Source organism: Microtus ochrogaster, unplaced genomic scaffold (assembly GCF_000317375.1).
Source record: "Microtus ochrogaster isolate Prairie Vole_2 unplaced genomic scaffold, MicOch1.0 UNK2, whole genome shotgun sequence".
NCBI classification, from domain to species: Eukaryota; Metazoa; Chordata; class Mammalia; order Rodentia; family Cricetidae; genus Microtus; species Microtus ochrogaster.
In genome coordinates, this window is record NW_004949100.1 from 21,462,705 (window position 1) to 21,490,664 (window position 27,960).

At 36.0% G+C, this 27,960-nt stretch overlaps 1 protein-coding gene across 4 annotated transcripts in view; it reads left to right on the plus strand.

The window, feature by feature from the left end:
• Lyst (lysosomal trafficking regulator) overlaps nt 1-27,960 on the plus strand; it is a 164,993-nt gene that overhangs the window by 56,008 nt on the left and 81,025 nt on the right. For 3 of the 4 annotated variants that reach the window (XM_026788329.1, XM_005365427.3, XM_026788330.1), the window contains 14 exons: nt 731-1,739; nt 3,231-3,392; nt 4,953-5,109; nt 5,865-6,091; nt 6,520-6,586; nt 8,704-8,813; nt 10,501-10,927; nt 12,799-12,943; nt 14,135-14,308; nt 18,356-18,516; nt 20,001-20,191; nt 22,322-22,567; nt 24,469-24,642; nt 27,751-27,900. In XM_026788329.1, the coding sequence (XP_026644130.1) occupies nt 731-1,739; nt 3,231-3,392; nt 4,953-5,109; nt 5,865-6,091; nt 6,520-6,586; nt 8,704-8,813; nt 10,501-10,927; nt 12,799-12,943; nt 14,135-14,308; nt 18,356-18,516; nt 20,001-20,191; nt 22,322-22,567; nt 24,469-24,642; nt 27,751-27,900 (3,400 nt within the window). The remainder of the gene's footprint in view (nt 1-730; nt 1,740-3,230; nt 3,393-4,952; nt 5,110-5,864; nt 6,092-6,519; nt 6,587-8,703; nt 8,814-10,500; nt 10,928-12,798; nt 12,944-14,134; nt 14,309-18,355; nt 18,517-20,000; nt 20,192-22,321; nt 22,568-24,468; nt 24,643-27,750; nt 27,901-27,960) is intronic. The other variant, XM_026788331.1, reaches the window with a different exon arrangement.

The following is a 27,960-nucleotide window of genomic DNA, read 5'->3' on the forward strand; positions in this document are numbered from 1 at the left end:
GGCAGGCGGATCTCTGTGAGTTCGAGACCAGCCTGGTCTACAGAGCTAGTTCCAGGACAGGCTCCAAAGCTACAGAGAAACCCTGTCTCAAAAAACAAACAAACAGAAAAAAAAAAAACAAAAAAAAAACCTGACATGGATTCTACCAAGCTAAGCTATATTCATCTTTTATATCTGTGCTGTTGACTTTGATCAACTCAACAAATTAGAAGAGAACTATAAGGAAACTCACATGGTACTAAACCTTCAAGTTGAGAGAATATCTTCCCAAGATTTTCAGCTTTGTAGTTTGGTTCTTTCCTTTCCTAGAGTGTAGATAATAAAACAGATGGAAAGTCTGAGCAGAGTGTTAAACAGACAACTAAGTGAGCAAGTGAACAAATGTATGCCTGCTCTCCTGTACCCACATCAGGGGTGGTATGATATTTAGAATTTCTATGAAATTTACTATTTGAAGAAAAAATTCTTTCTTGAGTTACTTATTTTAATGTGTTCTATATATAAACATTTCTTTTTAAATATAGCTAGAGCTATATATAAACATGTAAGTGCAATTAGAAAAGAACTTGAGATCTTAATCAGTATCTTAGAACTGTTCAGACAGTGAATCAGAGTAGGCAGTGTTAGTATAGAGCACACAGAGCAGTGTCATGTTTACATAGCATATGTACCTATTTGCAAATGTTCCACCATGTTATATAAAATATTTCATTTTTCCTATCTCTTACAGGGTAATAAGAGATTTGTTTTTAAGTTGTAATGGAGTAAACCAAATAATTGAATTAAATTACTTAGATGGGATTCGAAGTCATTCCCTCAAAGCATTTGAAACTCTGATTATCAGCCTAGGGGAACAACAGAAAGATGCTTCAGTTCCAGGTGCCAATGGGTTAGACATTGAGCAGGAGTTACCCTCCTTGAGTGTGAGTCCTCTCTGTAAGCAGCAAGCTTCTTCAGATTCTCCTCGGAGTCTCAGTAAGTTTTATGCCAGTCTCAGAGAAGCTTATCCAAAGAAACAGAAGACTGTTCAGCAGGATGTTCACATAAACACCATAAACCTCTTTCTCTGTGTGGCTTTTTTATGTGTCAGTAAAGAAGCAGATTCTGACAGGGACTCTGTCAGTGAGTCGGAAGATACTTCTGGCTATGACAGTACTGCCAGTGAACCATTAAGTCACATGCTACCTTGTCTGTCTCTTGAGAACGTCATCTTACCTTCCCCTGAATGTTTGCACCAAGCAGCAGACATTTGGTCTATGTGCCGTTGGATCTACATGTTGAGTTCAGTCTTCCAGAAACAATTTCACAGACTTGGTGGTTTCCGAGTATGCCATCAATTAATATTTATGATAATCCAAAAACTATTCAGAAGTCGTGACGAGGAACAAGGAAAAAGGCAGGGAGAAATGAGTGTAAATGAAAACCTAGAGTTAATCAGAATGTCTCAACCTGAAATGACATCAAAGGAAGGAGATGTGTCATCTTCAGCAGCACCAGAACTGGGACATCTGAAAAAGAGTGCTGACAGCTTGAATGACTTAGAGTCACAGCACATGTTTCCCACAAATGTAGAGCAGACTTTGGTTACGGAAGCTGTTCCTGGGGAAGCAAAGGCATTTATGAATCAAGACAATGAGACCTCTCTCCAGAGCGTACGGCTTTTGGAGTCCCTCCTGGCCATTTGTCTTCATAGCTCCAGAGCCAGTCAACAGAAGATGGATTTGGAGCTACCTCCTCAGGTGATGCTTTATCCTCAGTCCAGCTTATGTAACATATATGTGTAGTGTATTATTATATACATGTCATAACAATATTGACAACTTATTTTGCTACATATTTAAATTTTATTTTCTTGTATTATACATAAATCTGAAACTCATTATAACAGTTTTATGTATACAGTGTATTTATATCAATTTACCCTTCCTGTTCTCTTTTTTCTCCTCCCACTTTCACTCACCCTCTTCCTCTGGATGAAGAGTTATATACCAAAGCAAGAGTTCCTTGCCAGTGGGTTATACCACAGCGAAAAGTATCTTCCCCTTCCCCAGTAACCATTAATTCCTTCTAGATACTGAGAGGGCTGGGACCTCAGAAACTCTTCTCCCTATTAAATCCACAGGGAAGGGAGGGGCCTCATGGCCCTCCCCCTCCCATTTGCCACGTACTTTGTTTTTACAAAGTTCTTTTGTGTGTAGCAGGATACAAAGTATGGAGGGATACAATGGCTCACATAATCCAGTTCTAAAGAAGCTTACTGTTTAGTTTTCTGCAAAAAGCCCCTTGGGATAGTTTGTAAATTAATTCTTAAATGAATATTTATGGATGCTGTGTTTTAGAGTTTCAAAGTTCACAATCTTTGTGATACTGTTAGGTACTCTGCTTATATTCCCTGACCTTTGTTTATGGCTCTGGTATGGTCATCATCTGGTCTGTACCTACTTGTTTTACGTGTTAGACTTAGAATTCAATAAAAGAAAAGCAAGCTTTTTTTTTTTGTTTTTTTTTCCCCACTGTTACAGAGATCTAGGCAAACAGTAACAGCTTCATTCAAAGGGCAGAACTGAAAGCATAAGAAAAACTTAATTAGAACTGCTTCTTAGACTCTTAGAGGATCTCTAAGAATAAGGAATTAGTAAACTCTAGTGATAATTAAGTCTGAAATTTCATTTTTTTTTGTTCATTTTACATGCCAACTACAGTTTCCCCCTTCCTCCCAACTCTGAAGTTTCAAAGAATGGTTTTGTAAAAATTTTAAGACTTATTTTTTTTCTTATGTGTATGAGTATTTTGCCTGTATGTATGTCTGTGCACTATAGATAGGTGCATCTTGCCTGAGGATGCCAGAAGAGAGGACATTGAATTCCCTTGAACTGGAGTTACAGGCTGTTGTGAGCCACCATATGGGTGCTGGGATCCATCATATGGATCCTAGGTCCTCTGTAAGGACTCCTAACCATTGAGCTATCTCTCTAGCTCCCAAAGAACAATTTTTTTATGATTCAAATAATTTAAAGTACATTGAAATTTAAAACCCAATATATTTATAGATAAAAATTTAACAGTTTTTAAATATTAAGTAGGATATTTGGATAAGTGCTCAAATTTTATAGTCAATTTACCTTCATATCAATTACAAATAAATTTTTCTTCTGCTTATTGTAATCTATTTTGTCCCTGTTTTTTTTAAAGCATGTTATTGATACTCTTAGTCTCTCATTTTATCTTAGAGCTTGTCTGTGGAAAATATATTGTGTGAAATGAGGGAACACCTTTCCCAGTCAAAGGTGACGGAAACAGAATTAGCAAAACCTTTATTTGATGCCCTGCTTCGAGTGGCCCTAGGGAATCATGCAGCAGATTTGGATCCTGGTGATACTGTGACTGACAAGGTATGAATCCATGTGTTATGTTTTTAATATGCCCAGGAAACTGGAGCATGTGGGGTGGGGCCAGATATGATTTAGATCACAGCCACATGCATTTGATCAGGTGAGTTCCTTGGTTCCTTCTCCATCATTTGGAATGGATAGTATTTCATTATTGTCTTGCCTCAAAGAAAAGCAGGACACCAATACAGTATGCTTCAGTTAATCTGATCTGGAAATTTTTTGGTAATTGTTCCCAATAAGACAAAAATGCAATAAGGTTAGATAATCTTACATATAATTGATAATCATTTTTCCCCTCAGAGATTTTACTTTGGGACATTTCAAATGTACACAGAAGCAGTACAGAAGCACCCTTCCCCTGTGCCAGCCACTTCCACACTGACGCCTCAGCATCAGCATGTTTTCTCACTGTCTCCCGCTCATGGCTTTTTCTTTCTTGAAATGTTTTAAAGAAGAGCCTGGTTTGCAGCAGCAGATAATCTATTAAATGATGATGATTCAGGAATAGTGATATTTAACTCTCTTACCTGGTCCTGTGTAGTACAACTAATATTTCCACAATGCTCTTCTGACTTTAATTTTAAATTACTCAACATAAAAATTAACAATATTCATCTAGAAGACAGCATTAGGAGATTTTGAGTTTTGCTAACATTTTTCAAAAGTAACTTAAATTTTTCCTGAAACTTTATGATGTGCATTTTAACTCATTTCTCTTCCCTGTTATGCTTCTTTTACTTTGGGTTAACTATTGTTAGCTTTCATATTTATATAGCTTCATTTTTAACCTTTGATCTAGTAATATATTTGGTATTTTATTATATTTGCCGTAATATTCTGTTATTCTTTTCCATAATTTTAAAGCTTATTGACTTTAAAAATTGACCTTAAAGCTTAGAACTTCAATTTGTTGTTGAATCAAATGGCAGATTATAACCAACTGAAACATTTACTTTATGTTACTGTTTATTGTTGTTGCAATGATAAAGTACCCTGAGCTTTTATAAACTCAAGTAGATCCTAAGGTGAAGGTATCAGTAACGTTTTTATAAGGAAAAAAATGTCTTGTCACAGGTAGTAGACAGGAAATTGATGCTGGAACTCTTGATTTCTGAGATGCTTCCATGTAGACGGTCGCACTGTGAAATCCTTATTTTCTTTTTAAGATTGTTATATCTTTACCTGTTATCTAGTTTATGAAGCATTTAATTAAAAAATTTTGGGAAATTGTTTCTATTTGCAGTGTGTGAAAATAATATGCTTATTATTAGGAATAAGTCTGTACAATAGAACACTGCCTCACTGGTTTTCAGTCATTCTCTATTGTGTGGCCGATGGTTTCGCCTGCTACAGCCCTTTGATCTGAGGTAGCTGAGAGAGTTTGGGAAATATTGCAGAGGAAATTTCATTTTTTTCTGTGACTTCTAATTACTAAGATTTTTTTCTCTTAAATAAAATATTGGGATTATTCTTAAAGTGACTTTTGAGTGATAAGTATCCTGCTACTGAAAAATGAGTCAGTGTCACAACTCTTGCCGTTGACTCATATTGGCCTTATAGAGTCATCAGTCTGAGGAAGAATTGTTGTCCCAGCCTGGAGATTTCTCAGAAGAAATTGAGGATTCTCAGTGCTGTAATCTGAAACTTCTGGGTGAGGAAGAAGGTTATGAAGCAGACAGTGAAAGTAATCCTGAGGATGGTGACGCCCACGATGATGGTAAAATGTCTCTGAGCTTGTGATTAGATTGCCGTCAGATTGTAAGTTAGCAAAATGGTTCATTGTTCCCCTACCCATTGGCCTTACAATTTCAAAAAGGCATTGTATTGTCATTTTATTTGATCATCACATCACATCTGCCATTTGAATATGTAATTTCAGCAGTGGGATCAAAACTATGAAGATAATTTCAGTGAAAGAGCCCTTACTTAGCAAGCCTAAACCCACCATTACCACAGAAAGAGGGACAGATAAAATAGACTACGCTGTGAATTAGATATTTGGGGGTCAGAAAGTTTGGGATTATTTAAACATAATTTAAACAGAAATTATTTAAATATAATTAAACATAAAATTATTTAATTTTTTAAAATTTAAGTAAAAGAACTTTTCTCTGCTCAGGCAGCAGGTAAGAGATGTACTAAGTTGAATCAGTATTTATACACTCATACTCCAATTTTTCCAGTTGTATCAAAAGAAGGTATTAAATCTATATCACATGCTTATGAAAATTTATGTTGAAATATTTGTAGTTTCATTGAAGATCAAAATTACTTTCAAAATTAAGCTATTCACCAGACTTGATTGTTCAAGATACAAATCTTAATTAACATTAAGGTTGCAGGAAAAAGCTTTGTGAGCATTTTATTAAAAGAAGCACAGTTTTCATGAAATGTTCTTAGTGTTGAGTTATGGTTGAAATATTCAGTGTTTGGGGAATAAAAACATTCTTTTTTTTTTTTTTCCTTTTTCAGGAGTAGAATTAAAAACTGAGGCAGAAGGTTTCAGTGCATCTACTGTTCCGAACAGCTTACTTGAAAACCTCACTCATGGAGAGATAATATACCCCGAGATTTGCATGCTCGAGTTAAATTTGCTCTCTGCTAGCAAAGCTAAACTTGATGTGCTTACTCATGTGTTTGAGAACTTTCTAAAGATTGCCAGACAGAAGGAAAAGAACATTTCTCTGCTCATGCAACAGGTAAAACATGGACTAAGTTAAATCAGTATTTATCACACTCATGCCCCAACTATTCATTTCCACATATATAACCCAACTTGTCTGAAAATTATTTGAGATGATTACTTATCTTTTATTCTGCCTTCAGTATGTTTTGACTTTCAAGTGATTTTCTAAAATCACCTTATATTGTATTTCTCTAATAAGTAGCATAAAATCAATATTGTCAGTAGCTAAACAGTAATGTATCCTGAGAACAGATCTTAAAGCTTGCATTTAATCCTACAACAGTATTCTTTCCAGTCATTTAAACACATTTTCTCTCTCTCTCCCCTTCCCCGCTTACACACACACACCCTTATAAAATAATTTATCATGACGTTGCAGTTGTATTGTGCTTTTATAAAGTTAAACATTTAATTTTTTATGTTTCATTTTTTAATCTTCAGGGAACTGTAAAAATTCTTCTAGGAGGGTTCTTGAATATTTTAACACAAACTAGTTCTGAGTTTCAAGGTAAGTTGAACCTGGTGTAAGGAAATAGCTTTTTAATTATTGTGATTTTGTATGAAGAATTAATGATTATGGCTTCCACTAGCATATTGCTCGTTGGCTTCAAAATTTTTAAATGTATTGTCTTATTTGTTCCTCACACTCACTCAGTAAAATATAAGTATTTTTATTGAATAGAGGAAAAATGTAGATTACAAGGCCTGAAGTAAGTTGTTTAGTAGCTTCATGGAGATTGTAACCTGGTATAAACACTGTACTTCATTGTCTGATGTTCTCTTCTCTATTCAGTACCTTCTCAGACATTTCAGAAATTCATAATGAAAATTAATGTGATTCTGGCCACAGTAAATCTAAATTATAGTTGGAGGATTAAGGCTTATATATGTGAAATGTTAATTTGCATTTGTATAATGCTTCCTTCCTCCAAATTAAATTTTTTTTTAATTGAGAAAAGGAAAAAAAAGTTTCAGCTTCCTCCCAGCCTCCCATTTCCCTCCCCCTCCTCCCACCCTTCTTCCCCTCCCCCCATTCCTCTCTCCCTCCCTCTCCAGTCCAAAGAGCAGTCAGGGTTCCATGCCCTCTGGAAAGTCCAAGGTCCTCCCCCCTCCGTCCATGTCTAGGAAGGTGAACACCAAACTGGCTAGGCTCCCACAAAGCCAGAACATGAAGTAGGATCAAAACCCCGTGCCATTGTCCTTGGCTTCTCATCAGCCCTCATTGTTCTGCCTGCCTCTGCTGGGATTAAAGGCGTGCGCCACCACTGCCCAGCTTAATGTCCTTTTCTTGTTCAAAGAGCTCTTCCACTGTACTTTATAATCAGTTGTCATATTTCCTTGCTTTTGTTGCTGTGTTCTTTCTTTGAAGCCTAGGAAAGACTGGCCCATGATCACAAAGGTTTATTATCTCTAAAAATTATTTTCTCCTCTCCATATTCTTTTTTTTTTTTGTTTGTTTGTTTTTTTTGGTTTTTCGAGACAGGGTTTCTCTGCGGCTTTGGAGCCTGTCCTGGAACTAGCTCTGTAGACCAGGCTGGTCTCAAACTCACAGAGATCCACCTGCCTCTGCCTCCCGAGTGCTGGGATTAAAGGTGTGCACCACCACCGCCCGGCTTCTCCTCTCCATATTCTTTGCTCTTTTATTTTTTATTTTTTGCATATGAATTGTAATCTTGGGCTTTAAAGTTGGATCCTACCATGACTCTTATCTCATGTACTTCTCTTCATTTGTATTATATTCTGGGAGTTTTAAAAAATTCTATTCCAACATTTTATCCAGTTTTCAATTTTGTCAGTTGCCCTTTATCTTAGTTCCTTTTCTGTTCCTGTGACAAAACACCATGACACCATGACCAAAGCAACTTATAGAAGAAAGCATTTAATGGGGGCTTGCAGTTTCAGAGGGTGAATCCATGATCCTCATGGCAGGGGACATGGCAGTAGGCAAGCAGGCATGGCTCTAGAAGAGTAGCTAGGTACTCTTCTACATCTGATCTACAAACAGGAGGCAGGAAGAGGGAAAGCTAACTCTTCTGTCTGTTCATTGCCTTTATGAAACAGGTTACTTAAACAGGATTTCTAGTCTTAAGCTCCAGTCTTTTAAGATGCATCTTAGGTTTTGCATCATATTGTTTTTGTCATGTCTAAAGCAGAGAGAATAATTCATATTTTTTGTTTTGAGTGAGGAGCGGCTGAGGCATACATGTAAAGATATACTTGAAACACTATAAAATGATCAATGGAAATACTTATTACTTTAAAGAATTTTAATGAATTAGTATACCATTGCTTTTGTTTATGCTAAACTCTTTAGTAGAATAAAGAATATAATTAAAATAAATAGCTTGTGATATTTATATAATTTTGTTATTTTTTATTTCAGTCATTTAATTTTTCAAGTAGTATGTGATAGTTATAATCTAAACAATCTGTTGTTTTATTAGTGTTGGTTCCTTTGCCACTAATTATCTTGCTATTTTCTTAGCAGTATTTATGATTAATAACTAGATTATTTATAATCATTTCACATGAGAGAATAGTTTATTTCTTTCAATGAAAATTGTTTATCTCTTTCTTTAATTAAATGTTACTGTCTTTATTTTTTTTCCTCTTTTTAAAATTTAGCATGCCAGAGAGTATTGGTGGATCTCTTGGTATCTCTGATGAGTTCAAGAACATGTTCAGAAGAGCTAACCCTTCTTTTGAGAATATTTCTGGAAAAATCTCCTTGTACAGTAAATATGCTATAATTTTTACATTTTCACTAATTCTCTAATAGAATGTATTTTTACTAATTTGTAAATCACTAAACTCTTAATATTGTAACTACGTTTTAGCCAGTTCCATGTTTTATGTTTGATAGATTCAGTTTTATTATCTATATATATCTTAACCATTTCACTTTGATTTGGACTAACCAGTAACCTTTAGTCCTCTGTCAGCTCCAACCTTTGTGCTTGGGAAATGCTGTGATTTTAATTACTAAAGAGAATTTAAACATGAATAACAACAATCATCCTGAATTTATTCTTTTTCTAAAGAATCATTATCTTCAGGGGCTGGAGAGCTGGCTCAGTGGTTAAGAGCATTGCCTGCTCTTCCAAAGGTCCTGAGTTCAATTCCCAGCAACCACATGGTGGCTCACAACCATCTGTAATGAGGTCTGGTGCCCTCTTCTGGCCTGCAGACAAGAATATTGTATACATAATAAATAAACAAATATTTTAAAAAAAAGAATCATTATCTTCTTTTTAGTTGAATATTTTCCTTCCCATTACTGTATAGTTCAGTGGCTCTTAGCTAGGAAACTCATTTTTATAATGCAGCCTTGACTGGAAGAATCTGCAGATGAATCTAGAATGTGGAGACTGCCCTCTGTGAAGCAGGGTGAACAGAGCCCTGTCCACTTCACTGCCTGCCTCCTCATCCACTGTAGTCTCAAGGCCACATGGAAGCTCTGTTGGCCACCAGTGCGGGCCATTGAGGGCTGGCTGTATGTTGATGGATTATTCCTAGAGCTTGCCTTGAGCACACTTCCCCTTGTCATGGTCAACATTAGATATTACTTTATGCACGAGTAAGGCATTGCACTAGGCTAATCTTTTATACTTTTTAATTTAGCTGTTTCATCTTTGCTCTTTTAATTAAATGTACATTTCAACATTCTACCTCTTACCTTTTCTGTATTCCATTTAAACCAAAAAAAAAAAAAACCCTTAAAACTTTACTTTAGTTCCCCAAAAACAAATGATAGAAATTTTCCTTGGTTGGGGAAAAAAAAAAGTGAAATAACTTGGATAGTAACTGAGCATTCAGCTTTATGTAGTTGGTCTTTTAGGAATCTGAGAGTGTGTGAGGTTGTATCCCTCACTTAAAAATATTAGAACTATGGGACTAGAAAGATGTCTCAGCAACTGGAGTGCTTGCTGCTCAGTCATGAGGCCAGAGTTCAGACACTGGCACCCACTTCAGGCAGCTCCAACGGATCTGATCCCATTTTCTGGATTCTTCAGGCACCTGCTCAGACAGGCAGGCATGTTCGCATGCGTGCACACACATTAATAAATCTTAAAAATAATTTTGAAATACCATAAGAAAGTAATAACCCTGTTTTATAGAAATAATTCCTGATATTGTATTTCATTTATAATACTTAAAAGCTACTCATAAATATTAGATTTGTTCTGTAAAATACCAAAATTTAAACCAAATTTATCAAGAGATTATATAATAATTAAATCTCTATATTCTTATCTTAAATAAACTTTAGAATTTTGAAGATATGATAAATATGCTATTTAAATTAAAAGATTACTAATACAGTTATGTTTGTATTTTTTTACTTATAACCTGAATTTTGAGATTATTAGAGATCTGGTTACAAGATTGTAAACTTTTACTTGCTTTTTTTTTTCTCTCTAGGAAATTCTTCTCCTTGGTATTCGGAAAATTGTTGAAAGTGATTTTACTATGAGCCCTTCACAGTATCTAACCTTCCCTTTGCTACATACACCTAGTTTAAGCAATGGTGTCTCACCACAAAAGTCTCCTGGGATTCTTAACAGTAAAGCCTTAGGCTTATTGAGAAGAGCACGGCTTTCCCGAGGCAAGAAAGAGTCTGACAGAGAGAGTTTTCCCTCTCGGCTGCTGTCCTCTTGGCACATAGCCCCAATCCACCTACCATTGCTGGGGCAGAACTGCTGGCCACACCTGTCAGAAGGATTTAGTGTTTCTCTGTGGTTTAATGTAGAGTATGTCCATGAATCGGAGAGTGCTGCAGAAAGAGGAAAGAAGGTAAAGAAAAGAAACAAACCATCAGTTCTACAAGACAGCAGTTTTGAAGGATCAGGTATGATGGCAGGGGTCTGATCTGTACACTAAAACTCTTCAAATAGTTATTAGATATAGGGATACCCTGTCTCTACAACTGCTGCTGAAGTTATCATTCCCATTATTATAATAGTGTGGACCCTGAGATTCTAGAAAAGGAATAAATAAAGCCCTATAGCCACTTTTATTTCAAGTTCTTCTCATTCTGTGTCTTACCTCAGTGGCCCCTTCCTAGTTCCTATTCCTGAACATTTATATGCAATAGTTCTTCTCCAGATTTAGGACAGAATTCATCAATAATTGAAAAATTACTATTCGACTGTTTTGAAACTACATCTTGTTTTTGTTCTCTTCTTTCTTAGGCATGCAACAGTTTCTTAGGGTATACAGCAGGTAGAGAGAATAGTCTTAGAAACGAGTTGTGTTTTTTTTTTTTAATCTGTTGAAAATGATGGCTGATATTTATTTAATCTAATGTTCCCTTTCTTTAAAATCTGAGCCTTTGGACATGCACTGTGTATTTTGGTACTTCTTAGCTTAGTTTAACATAAAGTCACATCATAGTAACAAATAGCTCATCATATATACTCAGGTAGTTCAAGATTTAAGTGGTAAGGTGGCATTGGGAAGAATAACCAGCTCGAACCCAAAGCCTACAAACATTTCCATTTGCTGGAGACAGGGTTTCAGCATCACTTAGCACTCTTAGTCAAAGGTTGCCCACCATTCTAAATACTGACCATTCAAACTCTACAACTTTTTAAAAAAGAGTTTAATAAGATTATTATATCAGAGATCATACCTTTCTAACAAGGACCAAGTAAATTTTGGTAGTGCAAGGCATGTGTTGATGGTGTGCTGCCTAGACCAGGGTCAGACATACTATTGTTGGGGACCAGCCTCGACAAAAATACCACTTGCCAGGGTAGGGGCATGAAGATTTAGAAATATTAGTAAAGAATATGAAGACACATGTGAAAATAATAAAACAGAAAAGCATACAATAGTACTGGGAGGAAGTTCCAGTGAATGCTGAAATCGCCCATGTTTAATTTCCAATTGCTTAAAATACCCTAACCCCAAGAGGTAGGAGTAAGATAAAAACTGTTTTAATATGATACAAGGAAATAAACAGACCAGTTGAAGGTTGTGGGGTACATTCATAGTTAAATATTTTGTTGTTAGGACAAAACAAGTCACACTCACACCCTAGACCAAACATTCTCTAGGCAAACCACTCCTTGGGTGAAATCCAATGTTACCTCTTTAAAGAAACTAGAACTTTAGTTGATCCTTAGACTTTTGTTTGGGGTAGAAATATATCTCTTCTCTATTCCTGAAATACAAGGTCTGGCTGTTAGCCACACCTGCTGACAATAACCTTGAGGAGAGCAGAACTCTCTGATCTGAATCTAGTTGGGACCTTGGTTTGAGGTAGAAATGCAATAACCTTGAAGGAACAGAGGTAAATTCCAACTCTCTGATGTTTGGTCAAGGTGGAAATAGGCTCACATTTTTGGACCTCCACATATTATAGTGGTCCAAACCTAAAAAGCAGAAGTTGGAGCAGAGTGTAGCTAATTACAGTCCTTCAGCAGCCCTACCCATAATTGACCTCAGTGATCATGCATTTTAAATCATTTAATAATTTTTAAAACATTGTTTTTTACCCACTGTGTTCTCTTGACCTTAACATTTAACCTTTAGAAATATTGTCTGAAACAGGTTCAGACATTTGGGGTAGCTAACCTGTTACAAAGAAACCAGCATGAATTGTATTCTTTTTTTTTTTTTTGATTTTTCGAGACAGGAATTGTATTCTTTTAAATTCACTTTCCACACAGTTTTTATGAACTATTTGATGGATGATTCTAATATTTTTTCTCACAGAAGGTGATAGACCAGAAGGTACAGAATCCATCAATCCTGGTGACAGACTCATAGAAGATGGCTGTATTCATTTGATTTCATTGGGATCCAAAGCATTGATGATCCAAGTGTGGGCTGATCCCCACAGTGGCACTTTTATCTTTCGGTATTGATTATCCTCAATTTTTAATAAATAGGTTATGTATTTAAATAATCTATGTAAAAAATTATTGAATAATATTTATACAAACAATATTTTAAGTATATTTAGAAAAAAAGAAAAATTAGAAGAGCGATTATTATACAGCACATAGATTCTATCTGCCAACAGACAGAGACCCAAACATGGCAAATGAAGTGCTTATGGCATCCAGGAGAGTGACTGGAGTAGTCCAATTGGCAATAGCAGCGTTATCAAACCAGGTGCCTAAGCATCCCGCAGAAATGACTGCAGAGATCATGCTGAAAACAGTCTTGCTGGCATTCCTGGTTGAGAGGTTTGCATGCAGATAGAGGATTCTCTTTGTAAATGAACTTCCAGCTTCCTGTACTACTACAACCATTTTTATGCCATGTAACTTCTGTTGGAAAGTGTTTCTCCATTTAACTGTTCTTGAGGGCACATTGTTTTCACTTGAACAGTTCATTCTCCTTTTGCCCTTAAGTGCACAATGTTTTTATTCTTGTGCTGTTTTCTTGTTCTCCTTTTACCCTATCACAGGACTAGGGGGCCAACCTGTCCCTGGACAAGATGACATTTTGAGACAAACATACTTGGGTTTGAAATGGGGTGTGGTATCTATCCTGCTTCCAGAGCCAGCTTCTCAGTCAGCTCAAACAGCACAGGGCAATTTACCAGTTTAGCGTATCTGTCTAAGAGTAAAAATTAAGCCAGTATGTTATTTATATTTGTTTTGTAGATATTATAAATGTTACCAGGTTTTTCCACATACATTTCTCCTTATTCTTTTAGTAATCCTGCAGAGTGAGTTAGCATCCAATATATTCTGGTATTTAGACATTTATTACAGTATATATTAATTTCTTTGTTAATCAATTATTACATTATAATTTCTAAAATAGACAATATGTATGTAAGTATAAAATGATTTTACAAACTGATTTCTAGAAATAATCGCCCAAGTTATTAATATCAGCCATTGAGTCTAATCCATTTTAGTTCATAAATTGAGGAAGCAGATATGATGTAAAACAAAGACCTACTGACTTTCTCACTTTATTGTAAGGTAGAAGTGTTCTTTTAATCTCACATATTGAGAATTACAGTTGCTGTGTATATGTTAACTATTAAGATCAGAATTTTCATGTTTTTGACCTGTGATTTTTTTTCCTGCAGTATGTGCATAGATTCAAATGAAGACATGAAAACTGTTTCTCTAGCACAAGTTGAATCACAGGAGAACACTTTCTTTACAAGCAAATGGCAGCACTTGGTACTTACCTATCTTCAGCGTCCTCAAGGGAAAAAGAATATCCACGGGGAAATCTCCATATGGGTCTCTGGACAGAGGTATTAAACATTCTCAGAAAATATTCTTCTCAGTTACAGTTTTAGCTTTAGTCTTCATTCCTGAAACATTGCAGACTAGGTAAAATTTAATATGTACTAAAAGAAATTTATATCAAAATTGGATTTTTTTCTGTTTATTACTTTAAAACATAGTAAATCTTCTTTCATAGAAAGAAATTTACTATGGTATATTTCCATAACAAATCCCATGTTGAAAGTTGTCCATGAATTCTGCTCTTGAGGATTCAGCCAGCATCAGACTGGAAATATTTGAGAATTACATCTATGATGAGCATGTGCAGTATTGCCTTCTGGTTATTTTCTAAGCAATAAAATATAGCAACTATTTATAAGGCATTTATTTTAGGTGTTGTAAGTAACTTAAAGATAGCTTAATATATATAAGAAATTATATGTAGGTTATATGCAAATATGGCATTGCCTATAAGGGATTTGAGCACTTTCAACTCTGGTATCTGTGGGATGCCTGGGACCAACCTCTGGTGACTATCTTGGATTATTATATTTAGGTATGAGGAGCAAGCCCAAACCCTGTATATATTTATAAACAATATATACTAGGTAAGTAATTATAGGATATTTAGCATTCTCCCTCAAACCCACATATTACAAGGATGCATACATAAGGAATTCTTTAAATTAATTGAATAAGAAGGCTTATACCTAAATTAAATTGGAATTGAAGAAAATTAAAATGACTAGAAAAGAATATAAAGCATTATATCTGGTAATAGACTTAGATAGGTCCTAGAACTATGTAAGGTAATAGATTCAGGTACAATATTGTATGACTTTTACCACACAGACTTCACAGCCAAGTTAATAAACATTTTGTAGATGATCTTAATGTAAAAATTAACCCTGAATGAACTATGTCCTGGTTTGCTTTCTCTTTCAGGGAGAAAGGGATTTATTTGGAACAGATAACAGTCCATCATTAAGGAAAGTCAGGGCAGGAGTGCAAGGCAAAAACCCAGAGGCAGACACTGAAGTAGAGAACACGGAGGAATGCTGTTTACTCACATGCTAGCCTCTGGCTTGCTCAGTTACCTTTCATAATAGCAGAGGAACTACCTGCCTCAGGATATCACATCCCACAGTGTAGGTCCTCCATCAATCAACAATCAAGAAATGTCCCACATACATGCCCACAGTATGTCTGATAGAGGCAATTCCTCAATTGAGATTCTTCCTTCCTGGGTGACTATGCCAAGCTGACAAAACTAACCAGCATAAATTATAAGGTGCCTTGGATTTGAAAGAATTAAGTGAAGTAGCATGTAGAAAGATGCAGAATTTAAAACTAGTTTATCAAGGGAGAGTATTGAAATGACGGAAAGAGTCTCAGTTGAATCGTGAGAAAAATGGGTAGACAAGGTGGAAAAGCTTGGCAGGTGTGAGTGCCAAGCTGATAAATATAGTTTTGTTTTTTTTTTTATAGAAGTCTGTTACGTGTTATATGCTTGTTATATTGCAGGCCTTTTTCTAGGAGCTTTATCTACATTATCTCCTTATCTTCTCAAAAATTATTCAAAATAGATTAGATCATAGAAGTCACATATATCCTTAGTACAAATTAAGGTGTTTATCAAGGAATTACTGCGTATCAGGCTTGGCACTGCTGTCGGAGGATGCAAGCACTGGTTATTCAGAGCCATCAACTTTCAATCACTGAGGCAGACAGGGAAGAAGGACTTAGTAAATGGCTTTGGGATAACCCATCGTATCTGCTACAGGAAGTTAAGTTCAGTATTGTTGGCTCATTGAAGAAAATACATAAAAACACATAACTGAAGCTGATATCCATCTTCCAAATAGTGTTCACACCTGTATAACCCTGAATGGCAGCTATAACCAATTAGTAAATATCTTTTCAGAAACCCAATGTTTTGGGTTGGAACTATTAGAGTTGGAGATGGGCCCCTTACTTCTTAGACAGACACCCTCCTCATTTCTTGAGCTAGTAACAAGTGCCACTCATTGTACTAAGTCTTTGCACTGTACCTCATTTTATCCTCCCCACTACACTAGGAAGTAAGTATATTATTGACTCTATTTGACATGCTCAGATGAGACCAGAGCTGTGCCACATGGAAGGAGTATAGGTAAAACTTGAACCAAGGCTCTGAGCCTAGATGGGGGTCATGCTGTAAACCCTATACTTTGCTCCTCCTCCAGCTCTTTTTTTCCTTGGGATATCTGGTGAGTATGGAGACCATACACTAGTTACCAGGCACTTTTGGAGTCAAAGATAAGATTGTCATGAATAGTTAGGAAGTTAGTGAGTAGTCTTTCGAGTCACGCATTGCCCTCTCTTTCCTTTCCCACATACTAATTGTACTTTGCTTTGAAGAAATTTCCTTTCCAGTTGGTAGAAATTAATTTCATTGTTAACATATCAATGAACAAATGACGGATCAATAATACTATTTTGTTGATTTAAATTTGGTTCTTTGTTATTTTAGAAATGACATAGTTTAATGTCTACAAAGAATGCATTTCAAGAGGCCATTTTAATAATACCAAACATCGTGACTCACACCTGTAATTCCAGCACTGTAGAAGTTGAGGCAGGAGGGTTGCTGTGAGTTCAATGCCAGCCTAGGCTACATAGTGAGTTCCTGACTAGCCTAGACTACAGAGAGAGACTACCTTAGAGAAATGAACAAAGATAAAAAAAACCCCACATAATGACAGTGGAAAATAACTTCTTAGCATCAAAGACACACAAATGCAGTAGAACTATATGGCACAGACACACTTCATATTTACTGTGTTTATGTTCATCTTGCAGTAGGTTTTCTTGCACACCTAAGAAAAGTAAATCATAATGTCACTAGGTGGCAGTAGTGTTTTAATTATTGGCCCATTTATTGACCCACAAATGAGACATAGATTGTCTCATTTCTTTTTTTATTACTATATATTAATTATACATTATTTAATTATTTATATTAATTAATTGTACATGTTAATAATTGCTAACATATTACAAATTGCTTATGCATACCTATACTAATAATTGCTTTAATTAGTTTTATGTACATATTTTCCTATTTGGGCTGGTGAGCTGATTCGGCAGGATAAGGTACTTGCCACCAAGCCTAACAACCTGAGTTTGATTCCTGAACCTCAATTGAGAGAATCATCTCTTACAAATATCTCTCTGCACCTTAGTGTGCATATGCACACACACACACACACACACACACACACACACACACACACTCGTAAATATAATTTTAAAAATTAAAAGATATTACTATTAATATAGTTGCATTTATTTACTAAATATGGATCAGATACTAAGGTTTTAAAATAAATGTATAAAAAGTTTAATTTCTGAAGGTAAGTTAGCGGTTTAGTCTAAGTCTCTGTTTTCCAGATTTTAGGTTTTGCCTTAACATGGCACCCTCATTACCTTACTTTGGAGCTTAGAGATTTCCTGAAATACAGGTGGACTTGCACTTGGCCGTTTCTCTAGGCAATGAGGTCCTCTCAGTCTCTGTGTTTCTGTGAAAAAGCCTTACTTTTACCTTTTCTGGCTGTTTTCGGTAAGAATTCCTGACAAACATTTAAAGCAAAAGAGGAGACCAAACAAAATTTCTGTAATCCTTAGCATTAGAAATCAAATACAAAATTGTTGGCATTTCAGAGGTTAGATACAGTGATTCCAACACCTCATGGACGATATGAAATCTTAGGAATTACTGCCATCACAAGAGAGTTTTTGACAAATTAAGGGAAGATGGTTACTTTATTTCTGTGAATAGGAAGGCACACGTGTAGGCGTCATGTGACAAAGACAGTTGATAGCAAATGCGTGTTTTCTTTCTCTGGCCAACATGTAGGCCTGCAGCCTGTGGACCACCAGCACCTCTGACCAAGAGACAGAAGGCTACCCTACCCTCTTTTCCCTCCCATTGCCAGGAATACATTTCAGGACCTAGAAAAGTTCAGAAATGTCTCCTCATTAAGCATTCATGGCATTTCCAAAAATCATTAACTTAATTTTTTTTAATGTAGGAAGACTGATGTCATCTTGGATTTTGTGCTTCCAAGAAAAACAAGCTTATCATCAGACAGCAATAAAACATTTTGTATGATTGGTCATTGCTTAACATCCCAAGATGAATTTCTGCAATTAGCTGGAAAATGGGACCTTGGAAACTTGCTTCTCTTCAATGGTATATTTTCCCATGAACTATTTCCAAACTTTTTTTTAAATTACCATGTGCTACATAAATTAACCCTTCAGCAATCCTGTTCTTTCCTCATTGTCTAATGTTTAATAAGTACTGTATATCCAAAATTCTGAGATTCACTTTTAGGATATTTTTATTTTATAGCTAAACATTTTCTAACAATGATGTGGAGATGATGTAGCTTCTAACCTCATCTCATAAATTTTTATTTTATTTTATTTTTCTATGGTGAGTAAATAATATTTTATTAATTCTTTGAGGGTTTCATACATGATATTTTTCGTTTAGATGTCATCTAGCTGTGTAGCCCTAAATTTGAGATTCTCCTAACGGGGTCTTCTGAGTGCTGGGATTACAGGCATACACTGCAGTACTTTTTGTTGTTGTTGTTTTGTTTTTGTTTTATTTTTGTAAACACAAACTACAGACATTTGTGAAGGGAGAATCTCAACTAAGGAGTTGCTTCCATACAACTAGCCTGTTTAAATCTGTTTGGCTTTGTCTTGATTGATGATTAATGTAAAAGGGTCCAGTTTACTGTAGGCTCTGCCACCCCTGGGCAGTTATGCCTGGGTTGTTTAAGAAAGGTGACTGAGCAAGCCATGACAAGCAAGCCAGTAAGCAGCGTTCCTGTGTGGTCCCTTTTGCAGTTTCTGCTTCCAAGTTCCTTGATTGAGTTCCTTCCCTGACTTCCCTTAATGATAGAACATGATGATGTAGAATCATCTCATAAATTTAATCAACATTACTTTGTAGTCTTGGGAAGTGCAAAGTCATAACTAGTAAACCTAGAAGGTCGTCTCTTATTTATGACTTTTAAAGATTTACTATTTTCTGTATGGGTATTTTGCCTGCTTATGTGACTGTGTACTACATATGCTCCAGGTTCTCACAGAGATCAGAAGACGGGTGTAGCTGGAGCCACAGAAGGTTGTAAACTGACATTCTTTGCAAAAGTCAGTGCTCTTAACTTCTGAGCCACCTCTCCAGCCCCTATTTCATTCATAATTTTAGTATATTCTATCCAAATAGAAAATTTATGTAAGAACACTGAAAAACATTTAAAAACTATTAAACATGGCACATAAAAGCATCAATTCAAATATCATTTTAAAATGAAATATACCAAGAAATAGTTTTTATCAAAAAATTTCAAGTTTTTATTTAACAAGGCAAAACAAACCCAAGCTTGGTTAAATTACAGTTTACTGTCTTAAGGAACAAATAGGAATTTTACCAAAGCATCCCAGTTTATACATCCATGCCTCTTGAACATAGTTGACATAGGTTAGTTTATCCTTACACTCATTTGGAAATTGATCCTTTATGAGTTTTGTAAGATATAGTGGACAACTGAAAGAATCCAGCAGACAGGCATACTCATGCTCCTACCTCATTTTCTTGCTATATATAAAAAATCCTACTGAAGTGTTTCAAATAACTAGCTTTGTTTTTCTGCTATCCAGGAGCTAAAATTGGATCTCAAGAGGCCTTTTACCTGTATGCTTGTGGACCCAACTACACATCCATAATGCCATGTAAATATGGGAAGCCAGTGATTGACTACTCCAAATACATTAATAAAGAAATTTTAAGATGTGAACAAATCAGAGACCTCTTTATGACCAAGAAAGATGTGGATATTGGTTTCTTAATTGTAAGTTTTAGTTTTATAAAGTTTTACATTATAGCAGGTTTGTGTGGATATGTTCATTGGCATTTAGTTTTATAAACTTTTATATTATAGGTTTGTGTAGGTATGTTCATTGGCATTTGTAATTAGCATTGAGTTAGATTCATAAAGTTTTCCATTTTGTTCTTTTCTTAGAATGTGGAGTTTTTTCCTAAAAATATTGTGAAACATTTAATCTCTTGTTAAACTTGTTTCATCATATATATATATATATATATATATATATATATATATATACACACACACACACACATTGGATCTCAGTATATATATATATGATGAAACAAGTTATATACACACATACACACATTCATTTACTTGGAATTATATTTATATAGCAATTCTATTAGTTTATTTTATATTTTATACCTAATAATCTTTCAAGAAAAATGTGTATGATATATTGAAAATTTACCACTTTTAGCCTGACATACTCTTTTTTTTTTGAAAAAAAACCCAACATTCCATTCTTTTTCATACTTAAAAATAAATACAATGACTCACTTATAATATTAGTTGTAATTGCATGTTTTGGTGGACCAAGAAATGGTTCAGTGAGTAAAGAGGCATATTGTGCAAGTCTGGTGACCTGGGCTGGAGCCCTGGAACCCATGTAAAGGTAGAAGGAAAACCATATGCATGTTGTAACATGTACATGTGCACAGACACAAAATAAAAAATAATTGCATATATTCAGGGCTTAGATAACTACCCTTTAATGTAAGTCTAAAGTGGGAATTTTGCCTTCAAAGTAGTGCTGATTTTTCTCTATTGCTTTTTCACATTCTTTTATTTTGCCTTACTATTCCATAGTTCAGGAGCTACTGGTGGGGATTTTTGTTAATAACACCAGTCAGCTATAGTTGGCTTAATCTGTATATAGATAAGATATGTGCTATGCTTAATGAGACTACTTAAACTTCTGTGACTTCTTGTAAGTGACCAAAGCTCAGGATCCTCTCTGACTTCTTTGAGGTGTGGCTCTGAGAAGTTTGACATGGACCCGTGCTGGCTGAACTACTATCTCTAAGGAGAGATATTGAAATTTTGGCTTAATTTTGTTTACTTATGCTGACAGTGTGAAAATTAGTTCTAACTGAAAAAAAAACTGTTCAGAGACACTTTTTTTAAAAATTAAAAATAGCTTCTTCTCTCATATAGTATATCCCAACTACATTTTCTCCTCCATCTACTCCTCCTAGCCACCTTCTATCTCCCTTCTTACCCAGATCCACTGCCCCTTGGTTTCCTCTTCTGAAAAGAGTAGCCTATAAGAGACAATAGCCAGACAGGATAAAACAAGATACAATAATACAAGGTGAACGCCCTCATATGGAGGCCTGACAAGGCAATCCAACAGGAGGAAAAAAGTCTGAGGAACAGTCAGAGTCAGAGATTCACTGCTCCCTCTCTTAGGTCCCACAAGAACACCAAGCTAACAGCCATAATATATATGCAGGGCACGTGGTACAGACCCCTGTAGGCCCTGTGCTTGCTGTTTCTGTCTCTGTGAGCCAACGTGAGCCTGCTTAGTTGATTTGGTGGGCCATGTTCTCGTGGCATCCTCCATCTCCTCTAACTCCTACAGCCTCTCTTCTCCCTAGATACTTTTAACTAAGAAGGCAATCTATGAGCAAATCCAAAACAAAAACTTGGGGTAAGTTAACCCAGAGTTCTCACGTTTCTAAGAGCTAAAAGTAAGCCGAATGTAACAGAAGACTTAGCTCTACTGTATTAAATATGTAAGGTCTTATCTATGTGAGTTTGATTATAGAACTAATAAAACATTCTCTGAATAATGAGAAGATTTAGTTGTAATTCGTGTTTTATATTTTAATCTCATATTTATTCTGAATGTATCAAAGCTAAAATCCTTAGCTATATTTCATGTTATTGGTCACAGCTTGATTAGCTTGTCATTTCTGTTGTAGGAAGAAGCTAAGCTTCCCTGTCCATCTTTGTTTAGTATGGTGACTCTCTTTTTAACAATTAAAATTAGTTAAGCATCTTTTTATGTTGAAATATTTATTTACTAGTTGATAGCTTACATTTTAAAATTTGTTTTGTCACTAAAGGAAAATGTTTGTGTTTTAGGAATGTCTTTCAGTTGTTTATACAGCTTACTGTCCTGCTCAGTACACCATCTATGAGCCCGTGATCCGACTCAAGGGTCAAGTGAAAACTCAGCTCTCCCAGAGACCCTTCAGCTCAAAGGAAGCCCAGAGTATCTTGCTAGAACCTTCTCAACTCAAAAGCCTGCAGCCTACGGAATGTAAAACCATCCAGGGCATTCTGCATGAGATTGGTGGGGCTGGTGTATTTGTTTTTCTCTTTGCTAGGGTAAGAATCTTAATTATAGCTTTCTCAGAAAGAAGCCCCTCTTTTTTATTGATAAATTGAAGGGCTTCTTGTAGAATATCAAAACAGCTGTACTCCACTATGTAAAACTTTAAGACAAAAAATTAATCACATGTTACTGATGATAGCATGCTTTCTGCCAAGAATGAGTAATGATTAATTTTAATTCATAAAGATTTTAAAAGTTTTTTATTATCTACAATTATAGTTGGAACAAGTAAATGTTAAATATATGTGATTTAAAATTGTCTTTGGAAAAAAACATATATGCTATTCTAATAATGTGAAAGGTTTTTTTGTAAAAATGATTTTTCACTATGTGTATGTGTTTATGTATGTGTATTCACACATATGTGTAGATGCTGATAGAGGCCAGAGAAGAGCATTGGAGTCCCAGGAGCTGTAGGTACATGCAGTCGTGAGTCACCTGATATGGGTGCTAGGAACCAAACTCAGGTCCTCTGGAAAAGCAGGAAGGTCTTTGAACTGTTGAGCCATCTTTGCAGCCCCAAAACATGTTTTCTTCTTTTTCAAGATGAAAGAGAGAAAGAGAAAAACTTTGATTCCATTTTAGAATAAACCATTTATCTTTTCTCTTTAGCTACTTATAGGCTAAAGAATATTTTTCCTGATAATGAGCAGTTCATAATTTCATTCTTTCTATTTTTAGAATTGCTGGAAAGCACAATGTGGGCACAAATAACCTCATTTTTATAACATAATTTCTACTTCCTCACATTTGTGTTCCTGTTTAATTAAAGCAACTTTGATCTTCCTTTATCTTTAGAATGTCATTTTATCCCTAAGTGTAACTTCTAAAACATCATCAGATTTTCTCAGCATGTGCATATCTAGCTTGATTCCTTTAATAGAGCCACTTGATCTAAATTTTGCAGTAACATATATCAACATTTGTTGTTGTTAGAGTTTGTTTGGCTTTTTAAATCTTGCTAGTCTTACCTACCTTAGTGTGTATCCTTGACTTGCCATGCTCACACTGCTTTTCTCCTATCTAGTATCTAGTTGAATAGATTTTCCATTAATATTTCAAAAGTAAAACTTTCATTTAACTCCTAATCAATATTTTGTGATCTCTTTTTACATTATAATTTCAAAATGTGTGTGTCCTTGGTTTTTCTTGTTTTATCCAGATGGTAAATATAATTGGATCCTAAAAAAGATTTAATTTATATTTACATACATTTATGATCTTGCTAGTAGACTTTTAGAGTTTTTCACATTTAAAATTTAGAAATTGTGTCCAGTATCCTTCTGCTTCCTATAAAGATAAAATGTATTTTTCCTGAAAGTCTTACATGCGCAGCCTTTCTTTCAGCCTAATTTCCTGCCTAACAGGAACATGTGCCTTCTTTATGCATTCCAGTGTAGGCCTGCGCCCTTCTGGATGTGCCCTGTGCTCATTCCCCCTTATCCCTGGTTTCTCATGCCTGGTTCTTAAACGTCTGAGGTATCAGAGACATTAATTGAACTGTAGTGCTAGGCACAATATGTGGCTTTTATTTTTTCCCTTGTCTTTATGTTAGACAAGAGCTCTCACGGATACATTGCATCCTTTGCTTCTTTATGGCTCTCCCCCTAGCAATCATTTTTAGCCTGTTTCATGATTGACCATGGAAACTCAAGTTCTATGATCCTGCTTCAGATTACTAAGTATAAGATGCTACTGATCTTTATGTCAGTTCATTTTTGTATTTTGAGAGATGAAAAAGAATGAGATTTATAATTTTTTCAGTTTTACTTATTTACAATTCTTAGTTATAGTGTAAGCATTAAAAATAGCTTGACATTATTATAGATAATCACACACATTAAATTTTTACTATTAACAGATCAAGAGAAAAGCATCAACTTTTTGTTTTCAGGTTGTTGAACTCAGTGGCTGTGAAGAAACTCAAGCATTAGCACTGCGGGTTATATTATCTTTGATTAAGTATAGCCAGCAGAGAGCACATGAGCTGGAAAACTGCAATGGACTTTCTATGATTCATCAAGTGTTGGTCAAGCAGAAATGCATTGTTGGCTTTCACGTTTTGAAGGTATGACCTCACAAAATTTGTTCTTGCTTTTTCTATACAGTGACACTCACCGTTCGTCAAAATCTCCCATAAGCATTTTATGTTGCTAGTAAATGAAGGAAACTCACTTATATTTATGTACTGAAACCAAGGTACTCTTCTGATTCTTTCCAGAATACTTATATTTTTCTTTTTTTCTAAAGACTTTTGGAAAGGAAAATAAACTATAAGAAGTTGAGCTCTAAATAGACCACAAGTGTACTCCAAGCCTACCCCTGTGTTCTATGGGCTGATGTAGTTGTTAATCTCACTCCCACAGGTCCATTTCTCTAGAGATGCACTACTGCAGTCAGGCCGTGTTAGGATTTGTTGTTGTTATTTGTCGTGTTTGAGGGCTTATGATATGTATGTACTTGTTAGTGTGTGCACATACATGAACGCACAAACAGGTGCATGTGCATGTTCACGGAGGGCAGAGGTTAACGTCAGGTGTCTTTCTCTAGCTCTCTGCCTTTATTTTTTGAGGCAGGACTCTCACAATGAATCTGAAGTTCATCAGTTCAGCTTGGCTAAATCCCTGGTCTCCGCCCTGCGTCAGTGCTGCTCCCGGAGGGCATGGCTCTAGCTCTCACAAGAGTTGTTGAAGTCAAGTACTCATGCCTGTGAGGCAGATGCTTTACCAACTGAGCCATTTTTCCAGCTCTGGTGTTTAGTTTTTGTCATATACTATTTTATTTGTTATTTGAAAATTTCATGCATGTACGTAATATATTTTGATTTTATCTTCTCCCCACTTCTTACCTCCATCTCTCCTGGGCCTCCTCCCAATAAGACCTTCTCCCAACTTCATATTTTCTTACTCTTTTCTTCTCCTTCTTCATATTTTCTTTTATTGAAAATAGACTCTTTTCTCATATAATATATCCTGATTATAGTCCCCTCTCTCTACTCCTCCTCGTTCTTTCCCATTTCCCCTCCCTTCCAGATTCTCCCTTTCTGTCTCATAAGAAAAGAACATTTCTAAGATGACAACCAAACATGACAAAATAAAATGTAATGAGATGAAACAAAAATTATCATATCATAGTTGGACATGGCAACCCAACAGTAGGAAGACTCCCAAGAGCAGACACAGAGTCTGAGATCTTCTTGTTCTCACAGTCAAAAGTCCCATAAAAATACTAAACTAAAAGTATAACACACACACACACACACACACACACACACACACACACACACACACACACAGAGGACCTGGTGCACACCCTTGTAAGCATCTGTGCTTACTGCTTCAGTGAGCTCTGTGAGCACTCATATGCACCTTGCTTAGAATGAAATAAGCCAGATTCAGAGAGCCTTGTTCCTTGGGTTCCTCCATTTTCTCTGGCTCTTAAACTCTTTCAGCTTACTCTTCCTTTGAATTCCCTGACCTCTGAGAAGAGGGATTTGATGATGGAGACCTCCAATTTAGACTCTGTCTGACTGTGGGGCTCTGCATCTCTTCCCATCTGCTGAGATATATTGTCCTGGCTGTTGTTGGTTATGTTTTCACACTGGTGTCTTGGCATCTGGGTTTGGGGATGGTGCTGATTTCTTGATTTGTCTTTGTTGGGTGGAGGTGTTGTTCCTTGGTTTCTGTTCCTCTCTGGATTTTCTGAGAGTTTGATAGCTGTGTGCTTCCTGTTTTCCTGGCCCATTCAACTAGTGTGTTCATGAAGAATACCTGCTGGTATTGGAGGCTGGAATGCTGTAATGAATTGGAGGAAGGGAAGTTAGAAGGGGTGGTCTATGGGAATCCACAGGAGATGTATGTTGGGGGTGGGGGCTGCAGCTCTAGAGGTGAAACTGGGCAACTGGGTCTGGGGTAACGAGAGGGGAAAAGGTCTGCAAGCAGCTTACCTTGGTTTCTGACCAGTATGGCCTCTCATCTTTTGCTCTTTAAAAAAAACCTCTAACCTAGTGGATCCAATTAGTACTACCTGTATGCACATGGGTATGAGGTCATCCACTGAAGGCTGGGCAACTTACCAACACACACACCCTGAAGAAAATTACATTCTTTCCTCAGCAGCCATCAATTGCCAAAAGCTCCTCAACTAGGTGGTGGTGCTGGTGGCGGTGGCGGCTCGTGAGCCCCTACCTTATCCATGCTGGACTTTTGAATGGCTTGATTTTGTGCAGCCTGCTGTGAGTTTCTATGTGTCAAAACCTTGTCATATCCAGAAGATAGCACTTCCAGCGCTCCTCCCCCATTCTCCAGCTCTTACATTCTTTGATGCTCCCTGATTCTTGGAAGCAGGGAGGTGGATAGAGATATCCTACTCAGGGCTGAACAGTCATACTCATTTGTTCTTATCACTTTGACTAGTTATAATGATTGAAAGCAAAGGAAATCTTTGGATATAAACATAAGTACTTAGAAGACAGTTTGATAACATGACCATTTAACATAACAATAATTGTATCTTCCCCCTATGCCCTATAAACTCCTGAGCCCTGGACCTTTGAACAGATCTGTAGTACAGGTATAAATTTTCCTCCTGTTAATAAGCTTGCCCTCTTGTGGCCTCTAAGGCAATTGCACTCAGGCACCCCCCCCCCCACACACACATACATAGAACCCACTGAATAAAAAAAAAAAATAAAAATCCTTAAAATATAATGGTGAAATTTACTACCTATGTGAGCCTTAGCTTCCTCAATCATTTATATCATTTGTATCTCATGAGGTTATCGGGAGGATTAAGCAGTCTAAAATTATGTAAATTTACACTGGAACTTGAATTCAGAGCAACAAGAATAAATCAAGGGCTGGGGTTTTGCTCCATGATAGAGTGCTTGTCTGTAATGTACAAATCCCAGGGCCCATCCCTACTACTGAAAGAAAAAGAAGACTAAAAATGAGTGGTAGGTGGTTTACCCTGTGTTGAAAATCAGATAATCATAACTGTTTGAAAAATTCATGATTTGTCACCAAGTTGAATTGTTTTATAAAATAGATATTTGGAGAAATGTTTAATTCTTTACTTGTTTTCCTTTAAGTTTGATGCTATGACTGCTGATATTTCTAGTGAGTTATTTGGTTATCCAATTATTACTGTATATGACATTAATGCTGATTTTATATAGGCCCTTCTTGAAGGTTGCTGTGGTGAAGAAGTTATCCATATCAATGAGCATGGAGAGTTCAAATTGGATGTCGAGTCTCATGCTATAATCCAAGATGTTAAGCTGTTGCAGGAACTGTTGCTCGACTGGAAGATATGGAACAAGGCAGAGGCATGTGATGTGTACTTTTATTTCATCTGTGTATTGTGGTAAAGTACACATTAAGTTTGT